The following is a 16544-nucleotide window of genomic DNA, read 5'->3' on the forward strand; positions in this document are numbered from 1 at the left end:
TAAACTTAGACACTACGTACATTTAAGCCATGTTCAAACGTAGCATAAATGCTTCGTTCTTTCTGCTGCATTCTTTTGGACAGAATATCTGTTCCATTCAACTATCCATGCAAAGTGAATGTAATTATATTAAAAGGCTGCTTAAAATCTGCACCAAAAATGCATCAATTAAAGAGCAGAGTACATAAAAATCATAGTGAAAAGGCAGTAAACAGAGAAGATTGTTATTGCATAGTTTGGTATGGACAACTGAAAAAACATGTTACATTTGAGCATGGCCTAAGGGTATGTTTACACATTGCTTATTTGCTGTAGGTTTATTGCAAATAGTTCTGCCACTGTTTGATTCATGTCAAACAAGAAAAATTGAATTGATTTTGAGTCACAGATTTTTTTGCTACAAAATATGCAGTTTGGGAATTCACCTAAAAAGTCTTTGAACCACTGAAATATATTTATGATGGTACAACCTTACCTCCACGGTAACAGCCAAAAAAATTGAAGTTGCTGTTATAACTGCAAATGAATGATAGTCACAGGTGCTACCAGGGCCTGCAGTGTCTATGCATGCACCATAGGTTACAAAGAAGGATGCTAAAGAGGTTAATATCCCTTTTATAAAAGACCAAGCAAATATCTTGTAAGTGAAGACAGAACCCATCTGTCCAACTTCATATAATTCAGGAAGTTGTAGACTCATTTTAGCATTGACATCCTTAAAAGAAAAGAAAAATAGTTTAGATACTTGAAGTACTAATGTATACATTAAAGTATAAAATTAAACTATATAATTTTTCTGTTTTATGATATATTAATACATACAGTTGAAACTAGAAGTTTACATACATTATATAAAAAGAAACATATGCATGTTTTTCTCAATATATGGCATGATATCTGAATAAACTTTTCCCATTTTAGGTCAATTAGGATTACCATAATTATTAATATTTGCCAAATGCCAGAATAATGAGAGAGAGAATGTTTAAAGGCATTTTTATTACTTACTGCAAAGTCAAAAGTTTACATACATTTCATTAGTATTTGATACCATTGCCGTAAACTGAATGGCTCAGATCAAACGTTTGGGATATCCTTCCACAAGCTTTTCATAATAGTCGGTCGGACTTTGGGCCCATTCCTCCTGACAAAACTGGTGTAACTTATCCAGATTTGTAGGTCACCTTGCTCGCACCTGCCTTTTCAGCTTTGCCCAGAAATTTTCAATAGGATTGAGGTCAGGGCATTGTGATGACCACTCCAAAACACTGATTTTAATATCCTTAACCCCTTTCTGCCAGCTGACGGAATAGTATGTCAGCTGGCAGAACCCCTGCTTTGAGGTGGGCTCCGGCGGTGAGCCCACCTCAAAGCCGCGACATGTCAGCTGTTTTGTACAGCTGACATGTGCGCGCAATGAGCGCAAGCGGAATCACGATCCATTAACTAGTTAAATGCCGCTGTCAAATGCTGACAGCGGCATTTAAGGCTACTTTCACACTAGCGTCGGGCCGAGGTTCCCGACGCTAGCGTTGTCTCCGCTGCACAACAGGGGCAGCGGATGCATTTTTCCAGCGCATCCGCTGCCCCATTGTGAGGTGCGGGGAAGTGCGGGGAGGTGGGGGCGGAGTTCCGGCCGCGCATGCGCGGTCGGAAAAAGCGGACCGTCGTGAGCTAAAAACGTTACATGTAGCGTTTTTTGGTCCCGACGGTCTGCCACAACACGGCGCAACCGTCGCACGACGGTTGGGACGTGTGTCATTCCGTCGCAATACGTCGCTTAATGTAAGTCTATGGGGAAAAAACGCATCCTGCAAGCACTTTTGTAGGATGCGTTTTTTCAGCAAAACGACGCATTGTGGCGGATTGCAGTTAACGCTAGTGTGAAAGTAGCCTAACTAGCGCTCCCGGCCGCACGGCTGGAAGTGCTCACACCGCTGACCCCCCGTCACATGATCGGGGGTCATCGGTGCATTGCCATAACAACCAGATGTCTCCTTGAGGCCTCTATGGTTGTTGATGGCCGATTGCTTTGAGCGCCACCCTGTGGTCGGTGTCTAAAGCAAAGCTGCATTTCTGCTACATAGAAGTGATCTGTGCTTCACCTCTATGTAGCAGAGGCGATCGTGTAGTGCATGCTTCTAGCCTCCTGTGGAGGATATTGAAGCATGCCAAAATTTTAAAAAAAAGTGTTTAAAAATATAAAAAAAATAAAAAAATATATAAAAGTTCAAATCACCCCCCTTTCGCCCCAATCAAAATAAAACAATAAAAAAAAATCAAACCTACACATATTTGGTATCGCCGTGTTCAGAATCGCCTGATCTATCAATAAAAACAAAGGATTAACCTGATCGCTAAATGGCGTAGGAAGGAAAAAAAAAAAACGCCCAAATTACATTTTTTTGGTCACCGTAACATTGCATTAAAATGCAATAACGGGCGATCAAAAGAACGTATCTGCACCAAAATGGTATCATTAAAAACGCCAGCTCAGCACGCAAAAAATAAGCCCTCACCTGACCCCAGATCACGAAAATTGGAGACGCTACCGTTATCGGAAAATGGTGCAATTTTTTTTTTTTTTTTAGCAAACTTTGGACATTTTTTTTACCACTTAGAGAAAAGAGAACCTAGACATGTTTGGTGTCTATGAACTCGTAATGACCTGGAGAATCATAATGGCCAGGTAGTTTTAGCATTTAGTGAACCTAGCAAAAAAGCCAAACAAAAAACAAGTGTGAGACTGCACTTTTTTTGCAATTTCATCGCACTTGGAATTTTTTTCCCCATTTTTGTTACACGACATGGTAAAACCAATGGTATTGTTCAAAAGTACATCTTGTCCCACAAAAAATAATCCCTCACATGGCCATATTGATGGAAAAATAAAAAAGTTATGGCTCTGGGAAGGAGGGGAGCGAAAAACGAAAACGAAAAAAACGAAAAAAGCTCCGGGGGTGAAGGGGTTTTTAGCGACTTTGTTACAATTCTGGTAGTATGCTACGGTTCATTGTCCATTTGGAAGATCCATTTCCATCCAAGCTTTAACTTCCTGGCTGATGTCTTGAGATGTTGCTTCAGTATTTCCACATAATTTTCTTTTCTCATGATGCCATCTATTTTGTGAAGTACACCAGCTCCTCCTGCAACAAAACAACCCCAAAACATGATGCTGCCATTCCTGTGTTTCACATTTAGGATGGTGTTCTTAGGCTTCGAAGCTTCTCTCTTTTTCCTCCAAATGTAACGATGGTCATTATTATGCCCAAAAAGTTTAATTTTAGTTTCATCAGACCATTGGACAATTCTACAAAAATTAAGGTAATTGTTCCTGTGTGCATTTGCAAACATTAATCTGGCTTTTTATGTTTCTTTTAGGGTAATAGACTGGCAGAGTGGCCTTTCAGACCATGTTGATACAGTACTCATTTCACTGTGGATATTGACACAATCTTACCAGTTTCCGCCATTATTTTCACAAGGTCTGACTCTTTTGCTTTTGTCCTTGGGTTAATATGCACATGTTGGACCAAAGCACGTTCATCTCTGGGACATAGAACCCATTTCCTTTCTGAACAGTATGATAATAATAATAATAATTTTATTTATATAGCGCCAACATATTCCGCAGCGCTTTACAACTTATAGAGGGGACTTGTACAGACAATAGACATTACAGCATAACAGAAATCACAGTTCAAAACAGATACCAGGAGGAATGAGGGCCCTGCTCACAAGCTTACAAACTATGAGGAAAAGGGGAGACACGAGAGGTGGATGGTAACAATTGCTTTAGTTATTTGGACCAGCCATAGTGTAAGGCTCGGATGTTCATGTAAAGCTGCATGAACCAGTTAACAGCCTAAGTATGTAGCAGTACAGACACAGAGGCTATTGACTGCATAGAGTGTATGAGGACATGATGCGAGGAACCTGATTATGTTTTGTTTTTTGGGGTTTTTTTTATTAGGCCACACAGGGATAGTTAGGTTAATGCGTTGAGGCGGCAGGCCAGCCTGAACAAATGCGTTTTTAGGGCACGCTTAAAACTGTGGGGATTGGGGATTAATCGTATTAACCTAGGTAGTGCATTCCAAAGAATCGGCGCAGCACGTGTAAAGTATTGGAGACGGGAATGGGAGGTTCTGATTATTGAGGATGCTAACCTGAGGGCTAAAAAAAAACGCGACAAGGCGATTTTTTAATTTGTCAGATCCGTTTCGCTCAACCCTACTAGAAACAATAATATGCAAGAACAAACAAGATAGGAATGCCAGCCACTTTTTGCCACTTACATTGTGTTGTTTTATGCACAGGGCCTGAGTTTTGGTTCAGTATCCCCAAAAAAAGAAGATTTAAATTCTCAACAAGTTTATATACACCTTCTACCTTGTTTTACAGTACCATATAACAGTTGTTATTTTGGTTAGATTTTCCAAAAAATGAGGAAGTCTGGTGGAAGAGCCCGTGGGCGGTGGTTGCCAGCTGGTACTGATGGTGGTGTTGGTGGTGGTGCATCTGGTGGTAGTAGCAAAAGCACAGTAGCACCTAAGGCTGGAGGTGTTGAGCCAGCGTCATCATCTAGCTACACAAGGCCTCGAAGGCTCCCTTATCTGGGAGTAGGAAAACAGCTTTTAAAGCCGGAGCAGCAGGAAAAAGTTTTGGCTTTCCTTGCTGACTCAGCCTCTAGCTCTTTACGGACCAGCCAGATGACACCGTGTAAGGTGCTATAGCGTTCGGGACGGGGCACCATAGTCTCATCAGGATCAGATTCTGGCTCAGTACACTGCGAGGGCAATGTAGTGATCTAAGTCAATGGAACAGCATAATAATCTAGCTGTGGCTGTGCATCAGTGCACTCCGTGTCCGATTCATCTTGTAATGGGCAGTTAACAATTTCCCTTTCTAATCCAGGCGCGGTATGTGTAAAGAGCTCCATGGAGTAACCTGTAGTCTCGCCTGACGCATCCTTCACTTTTGGTTTGGGTGAAGGACACAAGGAAGCCACTTGTTCCTGACCGGGAGCATCCACTGACGACTCGCTGCTTTTATATTTGGAACTTTCTGAAGAGGAGGCGAAAGAGCTAGAGGCTGAGTCAGCAAGGAAAGCCAAAACTTTTTCCTGCTGCTCCGGCTTTAAAAGCCTTTTTCCTACTCCCAGATAAGGGAGCCTTTGAGGCCTTGTGTAGCAAGAGGATGACGCTGGCTCAACACCTCGAGACCTAGGTGCTATTTTGCTTTTCCCACTACCACCAGATGCTCCACTACCACCACCACCATCAGTACCAGCTGGCAACGACCGCCCACGGCCTCTTCCACCAGACCACCTCATTTTTGGGAAACCAAAACTCAGGCACAGTGTATAAAACAACACAATGGAAGTGGCAGAAAGTGGCTGGCTGATACACAACAAACTAAGAGGACTGAGGTATATCCACTTTGTGAGAATTTCAATCTCCCTTTTTTTTGGACACAGAACCCAAACTCAGGCCCAGTGTATAAAACAACGCAATGTGAGTGGCAGCAAGTGGCTGGCTGATACACCACAAACTAAGAGGACTGAGGTATATCCACTTTGTGAGAATTTCAATCTCACTTTTTTTGGGGGGATACTGAACCAAAACTAAGGCCCAGTGTATAAAACAACGCAATGTAAGTGGCAGCAAGTGGCTGGCTGATATATGAAAAAATACAAGGACTGTAGTACAATTTCAATCTCCCTACAATGATCTCAGGACAAGTATGGCAGCAATAAAAATGACTGCTGCACACAAAAGTGTGGACAAATAAACAAGATAACTGTGCAGAAAGGAGCACCAGGATTTTTGCTTTTAAAAAAGCAGTTGGTTTGCACAGCAGCGGTGCAAACAGCAATGCAGCTATCAGGGAGCTTTATAAGGCAGCCTAATAAGCTACAGAACTGATGCACAAAGATATAGCCTCCACTGTCCCTGCAAAAAAGATGGTGTTGGACAGTGAAAATCACTACAGCACAAGCAGTTTGGGGGTTAATCTTCCCTTCCTAACTATGTCCCTGCTTCTGACGAAGCTGCAGCAACCTCTCCCTATGCTAAGATCGGCAGAAGTAAGATGGCGGTCGTCGTGCACGCCCCTTTATAGCCCCTGTGACGCCGCAGAAAGCAAGCCAATCACTGTCATGCCCTTCTCTAAGATGTTGGGGACCGAGATCTATGTCATCACGCTGCCCACACTCTGCGTCCTCCTTCATTGGCTGAGAAATGGCGCTGAACGCTTCATATGAAATGCGACCTTGGCGCGAAGATTACCGACCTCATGGCCGATCCCATACTAGGATCGGGTCGGGTTTCATGAAACCCGACTTTGCCGAAAGTCGGCGATTTTTGAATTTGTCCCATCCGTTTCGCTCAACCCTATTCCTATCAGCTGGGAGGTGGTAAAGAAGGTGCTGTAAGGGCTCTTTCACATGTAAAGGAGACACTTACACATGTAGACACATTGAAATCTATGTTGCTGTGCACATGTCCATGTGTTTCCATGGACTGTGTGTCCGTGTGACTCACACATAGACATATCCATTTTTTACCGGCAGCACGGGTGACAAAACATCCCACATTCATGCACACGAATGACACACTGACATGTCATCCATGTGACACATCCCGGCGCCTGAGAAGCAGTGGTACAGTTCTGTTCCCCAGCGCCAGGTGCTGAAGACGGCTCTCACCATTCTCCCCTGCTCTCACCATTCTCCCCTGCTCTCCCGGTGACCAGCGCTAGCAGGAGAGAATGATGAGCATTATATTCAAGTGATAACAATAACAACAGGCGGTCGCTGATGGGACTATTATTCCAATCAGCCTTTATCTGCTGTCGCTAATATCAATAGCAGCAGAAGCAGCTGATGGGAATATTCATCACCCAGAGCCAGCATCAAATTTAGACGCACCCCAAAACTCCTTTGAAGGAGGGCCACCTGAAAGCAATATTCCCATTATTTATTAGGAAGTTGGTACTCCCATACTGTTTTCCTATGCAGTGAATGCAACACCTGCCCCAAATTTGGACGCACCCCAAAACCCCTTTGAAGACACTTACACGATGGCCACCTGAAAGCAATGTTCCCATTATCAAGAAGTCGGTACTCTTATACTGTTTGCTTATGAAATGCATGCAAGGCCTGCCCTGCATCAAATTTAGATGCACCCCAATACCCAGTGGCGTAACTACAAAGTTATGGGCCCCGATGCGAACTTTCAAATGGGGCCCCCCCATACCAAAATATATAGGTGAATTAGAAATGGCGACACACAAACGTCATCTGCGTTAGTAATACATGCACCATTACAGAACTAGTCGTGGGCTGGGTATGTGTATGGCTATAATATGTGTTATGTGGCTATGTGGGATCATTATGGGATGTCTGCAGCTAGCCAGACTCTGCTCCACTATGCATATGGCTATAATATTTGCTCTGTGGCTATGGGGGATCATTATGGGATGGCTGCACCCAGCTGGAAATCTGCATCCCATAAATTGGTGCATGGGTCCCACACCTCTAAGCTCCTGCCCGCAGAGTACATGACATGTGTGCTCCATACCTCCCAACTTTTGAAGAAAAGAAAGAGGGACAAAGTTTGCGGCGCGTGCAGCGGGTCGTGGCAAATTTTAGGCCACACCCATTTCACAACTAGTCACACCCAAATCCACGTCCCAACCACAGCCATTTAGCACTGCTGATCACACTGTTCCATAAACAATAATTATAAACAAAAAAATATGGACAAACACATGGTGCTCCATACTGTATAATGGCCACACATGATGCTCCATACTGTATAATGGCCACACAGTGCTCCATACTGTACAATGACCACACATGATGCTCCATACTGTATAATGGCCGCACAGTGCTCCATACTGTACAATGGCCACACATGATGCTCCATACTGTATAATGGCCACACAGTGCTCCATACTGTACAATGGCCCCACATGGTGCTCCATACTGTATAATGGCCACACATGGCGCTCCATACTGTACAATGGCCACACATGATGCTCCATACTGTATAATGGCCACACAGTGCTCCACACTGTACAATGGCCACACAGTGCTCCACACTGTACAATGGCCACACATGGCGCTCCATACTGTACAATGGCCACACATGGCGCTCCATACTGTACAATGGCCACACAGTGCTCCATACTGTACAATGGCCACACAGTGCTCCATACTGTACAATGGCCACACAGTGCTCCATACTGTACAATGGCCACACATAGTGCTCTATACTGTACAATGGCCACACATGATATTACCTACAGTATAATGGCAACACATAGTTACTCCTACACACGAGGCTGAGCTCCGTACACCTTGCACGTGCGGCTCCGCTCCGTACACCTCGCACACACATGGCTCCGCTCCGTACACCTCGCACACACACGGCTCCGCTCCGTACACCTCGCACACACACGGCTCCGCTCCATACACCTCGCACACACACGGCTCTGCTCCGTACACCTCGTACACACACGGCTCCGCTCCGTACACCTCGTACACACACGGCTCCGCTCCGTACACCTCGTACACACACGGCTCCGCTCCGTACACCTCGCACACACACGGCTCCGCTCCATACACCTCGCACACACACGGCTCCGCTCCGTACACCTCGTACACACACGGCTCCGCTCCGTACACCTCGTACACACACGGCTCCGCTCCGTACACCTCGTACACACACGGCTCCGCTCCATACACCTCATACACACGCAGCTCTGCTCCGTACACCTCGTACACACACGGCTCCGCTCCGTATACCTCGTACACACACGGCTCCGCTCCGTACACCTCGTACACACACGGCTCCGCTCCATACACCTCATACACACGCAGCTCTGCTCCGTACACCTTGTACACACCCGGCTCCGCTCCGTACACCTTGTACACACCCGGCTCCGCTCCGTACACCTCGTACACACCCGGCTCTGCTCCGTACACCTCGTACACACGCGGCTCTGCTCCGTACACCTCGTACACACCCGGCTCCGCTCCGTACACCTTGTACACACCCGGCTCCGCTCCGTACACCTCGTACACACCCGGCTCTGCTCCGTACACCTCGTACACACGCGGCTCTGCTCCGTACACCTCGTACACACCCGGCTCCGCTCCGTACACCTCATACACACACGGCTCCGCTCTGTACACCTCATACACACACGGCTCCGCTCTGTACACCTCATACACACACTGCTCTGCTACATCCACACAAACCCCTCCTGACCTCACACAAAAGCTTACCCTCCTCCAGCACGATGACAACCAGCACTGCACTACTGTCCTGCGCTCCATACTGTACAATGGCCACACAGTGCTCCATACTGTACAATGGCCACACATGGCGCTCCATACTGTACAATGGCCACACATGGCGCTCCATACTGTACAATGGCCACACATAGTGCTCTATACTGTACAATGACTACACATGATATTACCTACAGTATAATGGCCACACATAGTTACTCCTACACACGAGGCTGAGCTCCGTACACCTTGCACGTGCGGCTCCGCTCTGTACACCTCGTACACACACGGCTACGCTCCGTACACCTCGTACACACACGGCTACGCTCCGTACACCTCGTACACACCCGGCTCCGCTCCGTACACCTCGTACACACCCGGCTCCGCTCCGTACACCTCGTACACACCCGGCTCTGCTCCGTACACCTCGTACACACGCGGCTCTGCTCTGTACACCTCGTACACACCCGGCTCCGCTCCGTACACCTCATACACACCCGGCTCCGCTCCGTACACCTCATACACACCCAGCTCCGCTCCGTACACCTCATACACACCCAGCTCCGCTCCGTACACCTCATAACACCCAGCTCCGCCTTGTACACCTCATACGCACACGGCTCCGCTCCGTACACCTCATACACACACGGCTCCGCTCTGTACACCTCATACACACACTGCTCTGCTACATCCACACAAACCCCTCCTGACCTCACACAAAAGCTTACCCTCCTCCAGCACGATGACAACCAGCACTACACTACTGTCCTGCACTACATGGAAGCCCTTGATCATGTGACTCCGACTCCTCCCCTCCTGTGACCTCATCCTAGGTCCTGTGTGCACAGAGCAGCTGCAGCCATAGTTGTGGTGTGCGGCTCTCTGCGGTGGAGGGGCTCTGCTGCGGGACAAGTGCAGTCCCACCCGTGATCGCGCATGCACTGAGAGAGTGCACGCGCACCAGGGCCTGTAAAGAAGATTTATTTAAAGGGCCGGCGGCCCATTTTGTAGCTCAGAGTTCTTAGGGGCCCGCCCAGTCTGCTGGACTGGGTGGGCCCCTAAGCACTGCGGGCCCCGTCGCAATTGCGACCCCTGCGACCGCGGTAGTTACGCCCCTGCCAATGCCCCTTTGAAGAGCCATACAGGAGGGCCACCTGAAAGCAATGTTCCCATTATTAGGAAGTTGGTACTCCTATACTGTTTGCCTATGCAGTGAATGCAACACCTGCCCCAAATTTGGACACACCCCAATACCTCTTTGAAGACACTTACAGGATGGCCACCTGAAAGCAATGTTCCCATTGTTAGGAAGTTGGTACTCCCATACTGTTTGCTAGTGATAAGCAAACGTGCTCGCCACTACTCGTTACTCGCCCGAGAATCACTGTACTCAGTGTACTCGGCGAGCACGGAACATTTCCGGGATTATTCAGGGAGAGCTCAGGTCTCCGACCTGCATTTTTGGCGGTCTTTAGAGCGCCAATCAACATGCAGGGATTGTCTGCCGTGCACTGTAATGTCGCAGCCATCTTTGTTGTGGTATTGCAGTGATTGGCTGGCCGCACAGCATCACCAGGTCTATAAAAGACCTGACGCCGCTCTGCTCGGCGCATTCAGCTCCGGACTCAGCTAGTGTAGGGAGAGCTGCTGCTGAGATGGGGTCAGATTTGTGCTTTTATTAGTTAGTGTGGGTCTACTAGTGTTCAATCCACTAATCCAGATAAACCAACAGTCCTTTTAAGGGCTAAAAACAGAGTGTATAGGTTGCTGTGCTAGGTAGGCAGGGGAGTCTATGTGCGCATATCCACATCAGTGCAAGGCATGCAGGCACTGTATCTGATGAGTATATAGATCTCACTACATACGTCAAAAGGGTCCATTACTGTCTGGTGCTGCCTATTATATATATACCTAGCTGCAGGTATCTGTGGCTAGGAATAATTTTTTTTTGCCACCTGAATCCTGCTAATTTTATTAGGCTGGTTTCACACTTGTGTTTTTGTCTGCAGCGTTTTTTGCACAAAAAACGCATGCGTTTATTTTCCTATATTTAACATTGAAAACGCATGCGTTTTTTTGCACATGCGTTTGGTCGCGTTTTCAAACGCATGCGTTTTTTGTCTGCATGCGTTCATTTTCAAAAATGCTACCTGCAGTATTTTCTTGCGCGTTTTTTTGCCGCGAAAAAACGCATGCGTTTTTTCGCGGCAAAAAAATGCATTGCTGTCTATGTAAACGCATGCGTTTTTAAGCACATGCGTTTGTTTGCGCTAAAAACGCATGCGTTTTTATAGAAAAAAACCAGAAAACACACTGAAAAGCCACCCACCACCATCAAGGTGATAAAGGGATCCAAACCCTAACCCTAACTCTACCCCTAACCTCACCCCTAACCGTTTAATGAACATTTTCTGACAGTCATATTGCCACGTATTTAAGTGCCACGTATCACGTATTTCAGTGCCACGTATGCCACGTGCCACGTATTTAAGTGCCACGTGCCACATATTTAAGTGCCACGTGCCACGTATATAAGTGCCACGTGCCACGTATTTAAGTGCCACGTGCCACGTATTAAAGTGCCACGTGCCACGTATTTAAGTGCCACGTATTTAAGTACCACATATTTAAGTGCCACGTGCCATGTATATAAGTGCCACGTGCCACGTATTTAGGTGCCACGTGCCACGTATTTAAGTGCCACGCGCCACCTATTTAAGTGCCACATGCCACGTATTTAAGTGCCACGTGCCACGTATTTAAGTGCCACATGCCACGTATTTAAGTGCCACGTGCCACGTATTTAAGTGCCACATGCCACGTATTTAAGTGCCACGTGCCACGTATTTAAGTGCCACGTATTTAAGTACCACGTATTTCAGTTGCACGTATTTCAGTGCCACGTATTTCAGTCATGTTTAGGGTTAGGGTTAGGGTTAGGGTTTTCTTGTTTTTTCTTGTGTTTTCTTGTGTTTTTCTATAAAAACGCATGCGTCTAAAAAACGCATGCGTTTTACCGCGTTTACATGCGTTTTTCACACATGCGTTTTTTTTAAAAACGCATGCAGATAAAAACGCAAGTGTGAAACCAGCCTTACAAAGCAATCCAGAGCCCCCTTTTTTTCCACATTTATTTGCTTGTTCACACTGCAGACTACAGCCAGATAATTTTAATACAACAGCGTGAAAATCCAGCAATTTAAAGGGAACCTGTCACCTGAATTTGGCGGGCCCTTTGTCCGGTCCGATGGGCGGTGTTTTCTCTTGTTTCATTCACCCCTTCCTTTCCCGCTGGCCGCAATATTTTGTTGAATTTGAGTTGCTTTCCTCCGTAGTACACGTGTGCGCAATTCAAACTTGCCTTGCGCATGCGCAGTATGCTTTGCCCAACACCGGGCAAAGCCGAAAAGCATTAGTGCGCATGCGCCGCCGCACTGTGTCCCGGAAGTATTTTGCTGTGTTCCGGGACATCGTACATACGTCCTCCGTGATTCCTCTGTGCCTTTTAACTATTGGGTATCCAAGCTGGACACGTGGCATGAACTGGCTCTCTACGCCTTGGAGGTCCTGGCCTGCCCTGCCGCTAGCACTTTGTCAGAGAGGGTTTTTAGTGCCGCTGGTGGAATTATAACAGATAAGCGCATTCGCCTGTCAACTGAAAATGCAGACAGGCTGACTCTTATAAAAATGAACAAGGGCTGGATTGGGCCAGACTTCTCTACACCACCAAATGATAACAGTGAAACATAACCTCCAAAACTGTGTCTTTTTGGGAGGTGTATTCCCATGCACCTATTCACACCCACACATGGGTATACACTTCCTGATTTTGGCCATTTAATGTCCTCATCATCCACCACCACTAGAACACCACGGTGAACATATTCCATGATGCTACAGCCAGTCTAGATTTTTGCAATGGTGTCTATGATGACTGTAAAAAATTTTTAAAGAACAAGTACCCCCCAGGGGGAAATTTTTGTCAGCCCATGCACTTAGTGTATGGGCATTAATCCAAGTATAGGAGACCTGCTCCTTTATAATGGGAACATTTTTTTTATGAGGCCTTCCTCCACGTCCCTTTCAAGGGGCATTGCCTCCTAATTTTTGGCAGGCCTTGCATTCACTGCATAGGCAAACGCTATGGGAGACCCACTTCCTAATAATGGGAACATTGTTTTCAGGAGGCCCACCTCTACGTCTCTTCCAAGGGTTATTGGGGTGCCTCCTGATTTTTGGCAGACCTTGCATTCACTGCATAGGCAAACACTATGGGAGACCCACTTCATAATAATGGGAACATTGTTATCAGGAGGCCCACCCCTACGTCTCTTCCAAGGGTTACTGGGGTGCCTCCTAAATGTTGTCAGGCCTTGCATTCACTGCATAGGCAAACACTATGGGAGACCCACTTCCTAATAATGGGAACATTGTTTTCAGGAGGCCCACCTCTATGTTTCTTCCAAGGGTTATTGGGGTGCCTCCTAATTTTTGGCAGGCCTTGCATTCACTGCATAGGCAAACACTATGGGAGACCCACTTCATAATAATGGGAACATTCTTTTCAGGAGGCCCACCTCTACGTCTCTTCCAAGGGTTATTGGGGGTGCCTCCTAATTTTTGGCAGGCCTTGTATTCACTGCATAGGCAAACAGTATGGGAGTATCAAATAAATAATGTGAAATGGGTTTTCTTGTGGCCTTCCAGTATCTTGGTTCAAAGGGTTATTGGGGTACATGTAACTTTGGGGCAGGTCATGGCTTGCATTCAATGCATAAGCAAACAGTATGGGAGACCCACTTTCTTCTAATGGGAACAATTCTGTCATGTGGCCCTCAAGTACATCTGCTGAAAGGGTTATTGGGGTGAATGTAACTTTGGTGCAGGGAAGGCCTTGCATTCAATGCAACGTTTTTTCAGGAGGCCCTCCTGTATGTCTTGTGAAAGGGGTATTTGGGGTGCTTCCTTCTTATTTTTTGGCAGCCCAGCCACTCAATGCATAGGCATTAACAGTATAGGAGACCCACTGTTTAATAATGGCCCTTTAAGAATATTAATGCCGCCTGATGCCCCTCTAAAAATAGGCTCTGTGACTTTAAGAGTCCCTCCTACATAAATGAAACAATATGTGTCTGCTTATGTGTCACACACAACATGGCCAGCTAGGGTTGTTAGATGTTACAATGACATTTCCCAGGGGGGCGTGGTTTGCCAGGGGACAGGAGTGGACGTGCATCTGCAGGGCTCCTGCTAACCCCTTACTTGCTACTAATTAAGCCTACTTAATCGTGGATTATTTAACTCCACAACACTCAAGAATATGCCTGGAACAAGAGGAGATTGGAAAGAAGCGGGAACACCGACAAAAACGTCCGCATTTTGGCAGAGAACTTTCCGGGAGAGATCCAATGGCGGCAGGCTTCCCTCTGCTGAGGGAAGTAGTTCCGTGAGTGTAAGCAGTGGAACTGTCGGCCGAGAACTTGCGGACCTGCAGCCCCTAAGAAAACTGACCACTGCCCGGGCTGCTGCATGGAGGACACCTGCCCCCGCCTCATCCCTGGTGAAGACTGCGGGAGATCCGGCAAGATGCAGAGTGACCGCGGACATCTACTCTGCAAAGACGCGGCGGAGGGATACTGCAAACAACCCAGCGGCTCCAGCAACGAGAATCCCGGCCCCCGCAATGAGAATCCCGGCCTCCATCAAGTCATGGAAGCCAGGCGGGGAAGAAGCTGAGGAGCGCCGGAGGATCACCCAGGCACCGCAAGATACAGTGACGCTGAGAGAGCCAATGAAGGTTTCACCGGCAGCACAGCAGTCCAGACGCGGTATGATCTCCCCGACGTGCCGAAGCACATTAAGGTATGACGCAAGGGAGTTCATACCCGGAAGTGGAGGAGGTAGTAAATATCAGATGCCGGGAGCGGCGGTGAGAGACAGTGAAGCCAGGGAGCAGCGGCGAGGCTTGCCTGCCGCACTCCACACAGAGGAGAAATATTTTGTGAGCCATACATCTCCCCAGAACAGGAGGGGGGAACTATTAAAAGCAATTAAATATAAACATAAATCACCAGATGGGATCAGTCTCTTTCAGAAAGAGGGAGACTCGAACCAACAACAGGGGCACTGCCTTAGGTACAACTCCCTATCTCCACTGTCACAGGATTATAATGAGGAAGAGATGATTTCTCTGGAGTTGGGGATACAGCTCAATAATACCACCAATGACTGTTCACCCTCTAAAAGCATGCCAAACCTGCATGGGAAAAAATCCCCTTTATTTAAGGAAACAACAGAATATGCTGCACTGACGCCCCAGTCATTTATTAAGTCGCTCACCTCGCGGTTTGAGGAGAAATTTGAGACCATTACTAAAGGGACAATTAAAGATCAGTCCAACGCTGACAATTTTCATTTCACCCTTGACCCCCCTATGTCACCCTCGGAGGAGAAATGTGCAGACTCAGGTAATAATAAGGACTCTTCAGTCTCTTCTGACTGTGACTACAATGATTCATCTGACAATGACTTTGATTATGAGGGTCCTGATGAACACTCAGAGGGGTTCAGTGACAGTGAGGATCTAAGCGGCTCAGATGATATGTCTAAATCATCAAACACTAGCGACATGGATCAGCAGCAGTCATGCCCTGAGGTCCCTGATTATTCCCTATTGGATAGAGTCTCAGCCTCTGATGAATACCCCTCAGCAAAATTCATGGTTAACTTATGTATGGCTCTCCTAACATCTATAGACCAAAAAGGAACTGTAACATCTGAGAAAACCCTCAAAAAATTATTTAAGGACACCCTCTCACAAATAAATGCTGTCCCATTCCATGTCCTTAACATGACCTCGGACAAACCTCCCAACACTCCGAAAATGTCCAACCCTCCAAGCAAACATCACGAGTTGGCGTCTTTTAATAATACAGAGTGTGTGCGTTCAGATCCTCTGGTCAATCTAAAGAACGACATAGATGCTCTCAAGAATAAATTAACAGACTTCGAAAATCATAAAAGAAAAAATAACCTTAAAGTCCGTGGTATCCCGGAATCGGTGGGGAAATCTCAGCTGGGAAACTACATCTCTTCTATGATATCTTACATGCTCCCCGAAGCTAAGGGGAAAAACCTAATTGTGAAAGCATTTAGGATACGGAGACCACCTTTTCTCCCGCCTAATACTGCCGCGGACGTCATCGTCTCACTCTACCCTAACTGGCTAAGAGACTCATTGCTT

General features: G+C 46.7%; 1 protein-coding gene across 1 annotated transcript in view; it reads right to left on the minus strand.

Annotated features, from left to right (window-relative positions):
* Nucleotides 1–16544, minus strand: part of ATP8B3 (ATPase phospholipid transporting 8B3) — a 575725-nt gene that overhangs the window by 118386 nt on the left and 440795 nt on the right. Inside the window, exon 24 of the mRNA XM_077281130.1 lies at nucleotides 476–715. Within this exon, the coding sequence (XP_077137245.1) occupies nucleotides 476–715 (240 nt within the window). The remainder of the gene's footprint in view (nucleotides 1–475; nucleotides 716–16544) is intronic.

This window comes from Ranitomeya variabilis, chromosome 1, assembly GCF_051348905.1.
Source record: "Ranitomeya variabilis isolate aRanVar5 chromosome 1, aRanVar5.hap1, whole genome shotgun sequence".
Classification (NCBI taxonomy): domain Eukaryota; kingdom Metazoa; phylum Chordata; class Amphibia; order Anura; family Dendrobatidae; genus Ranitomeya; species Ranitomeya variabilis.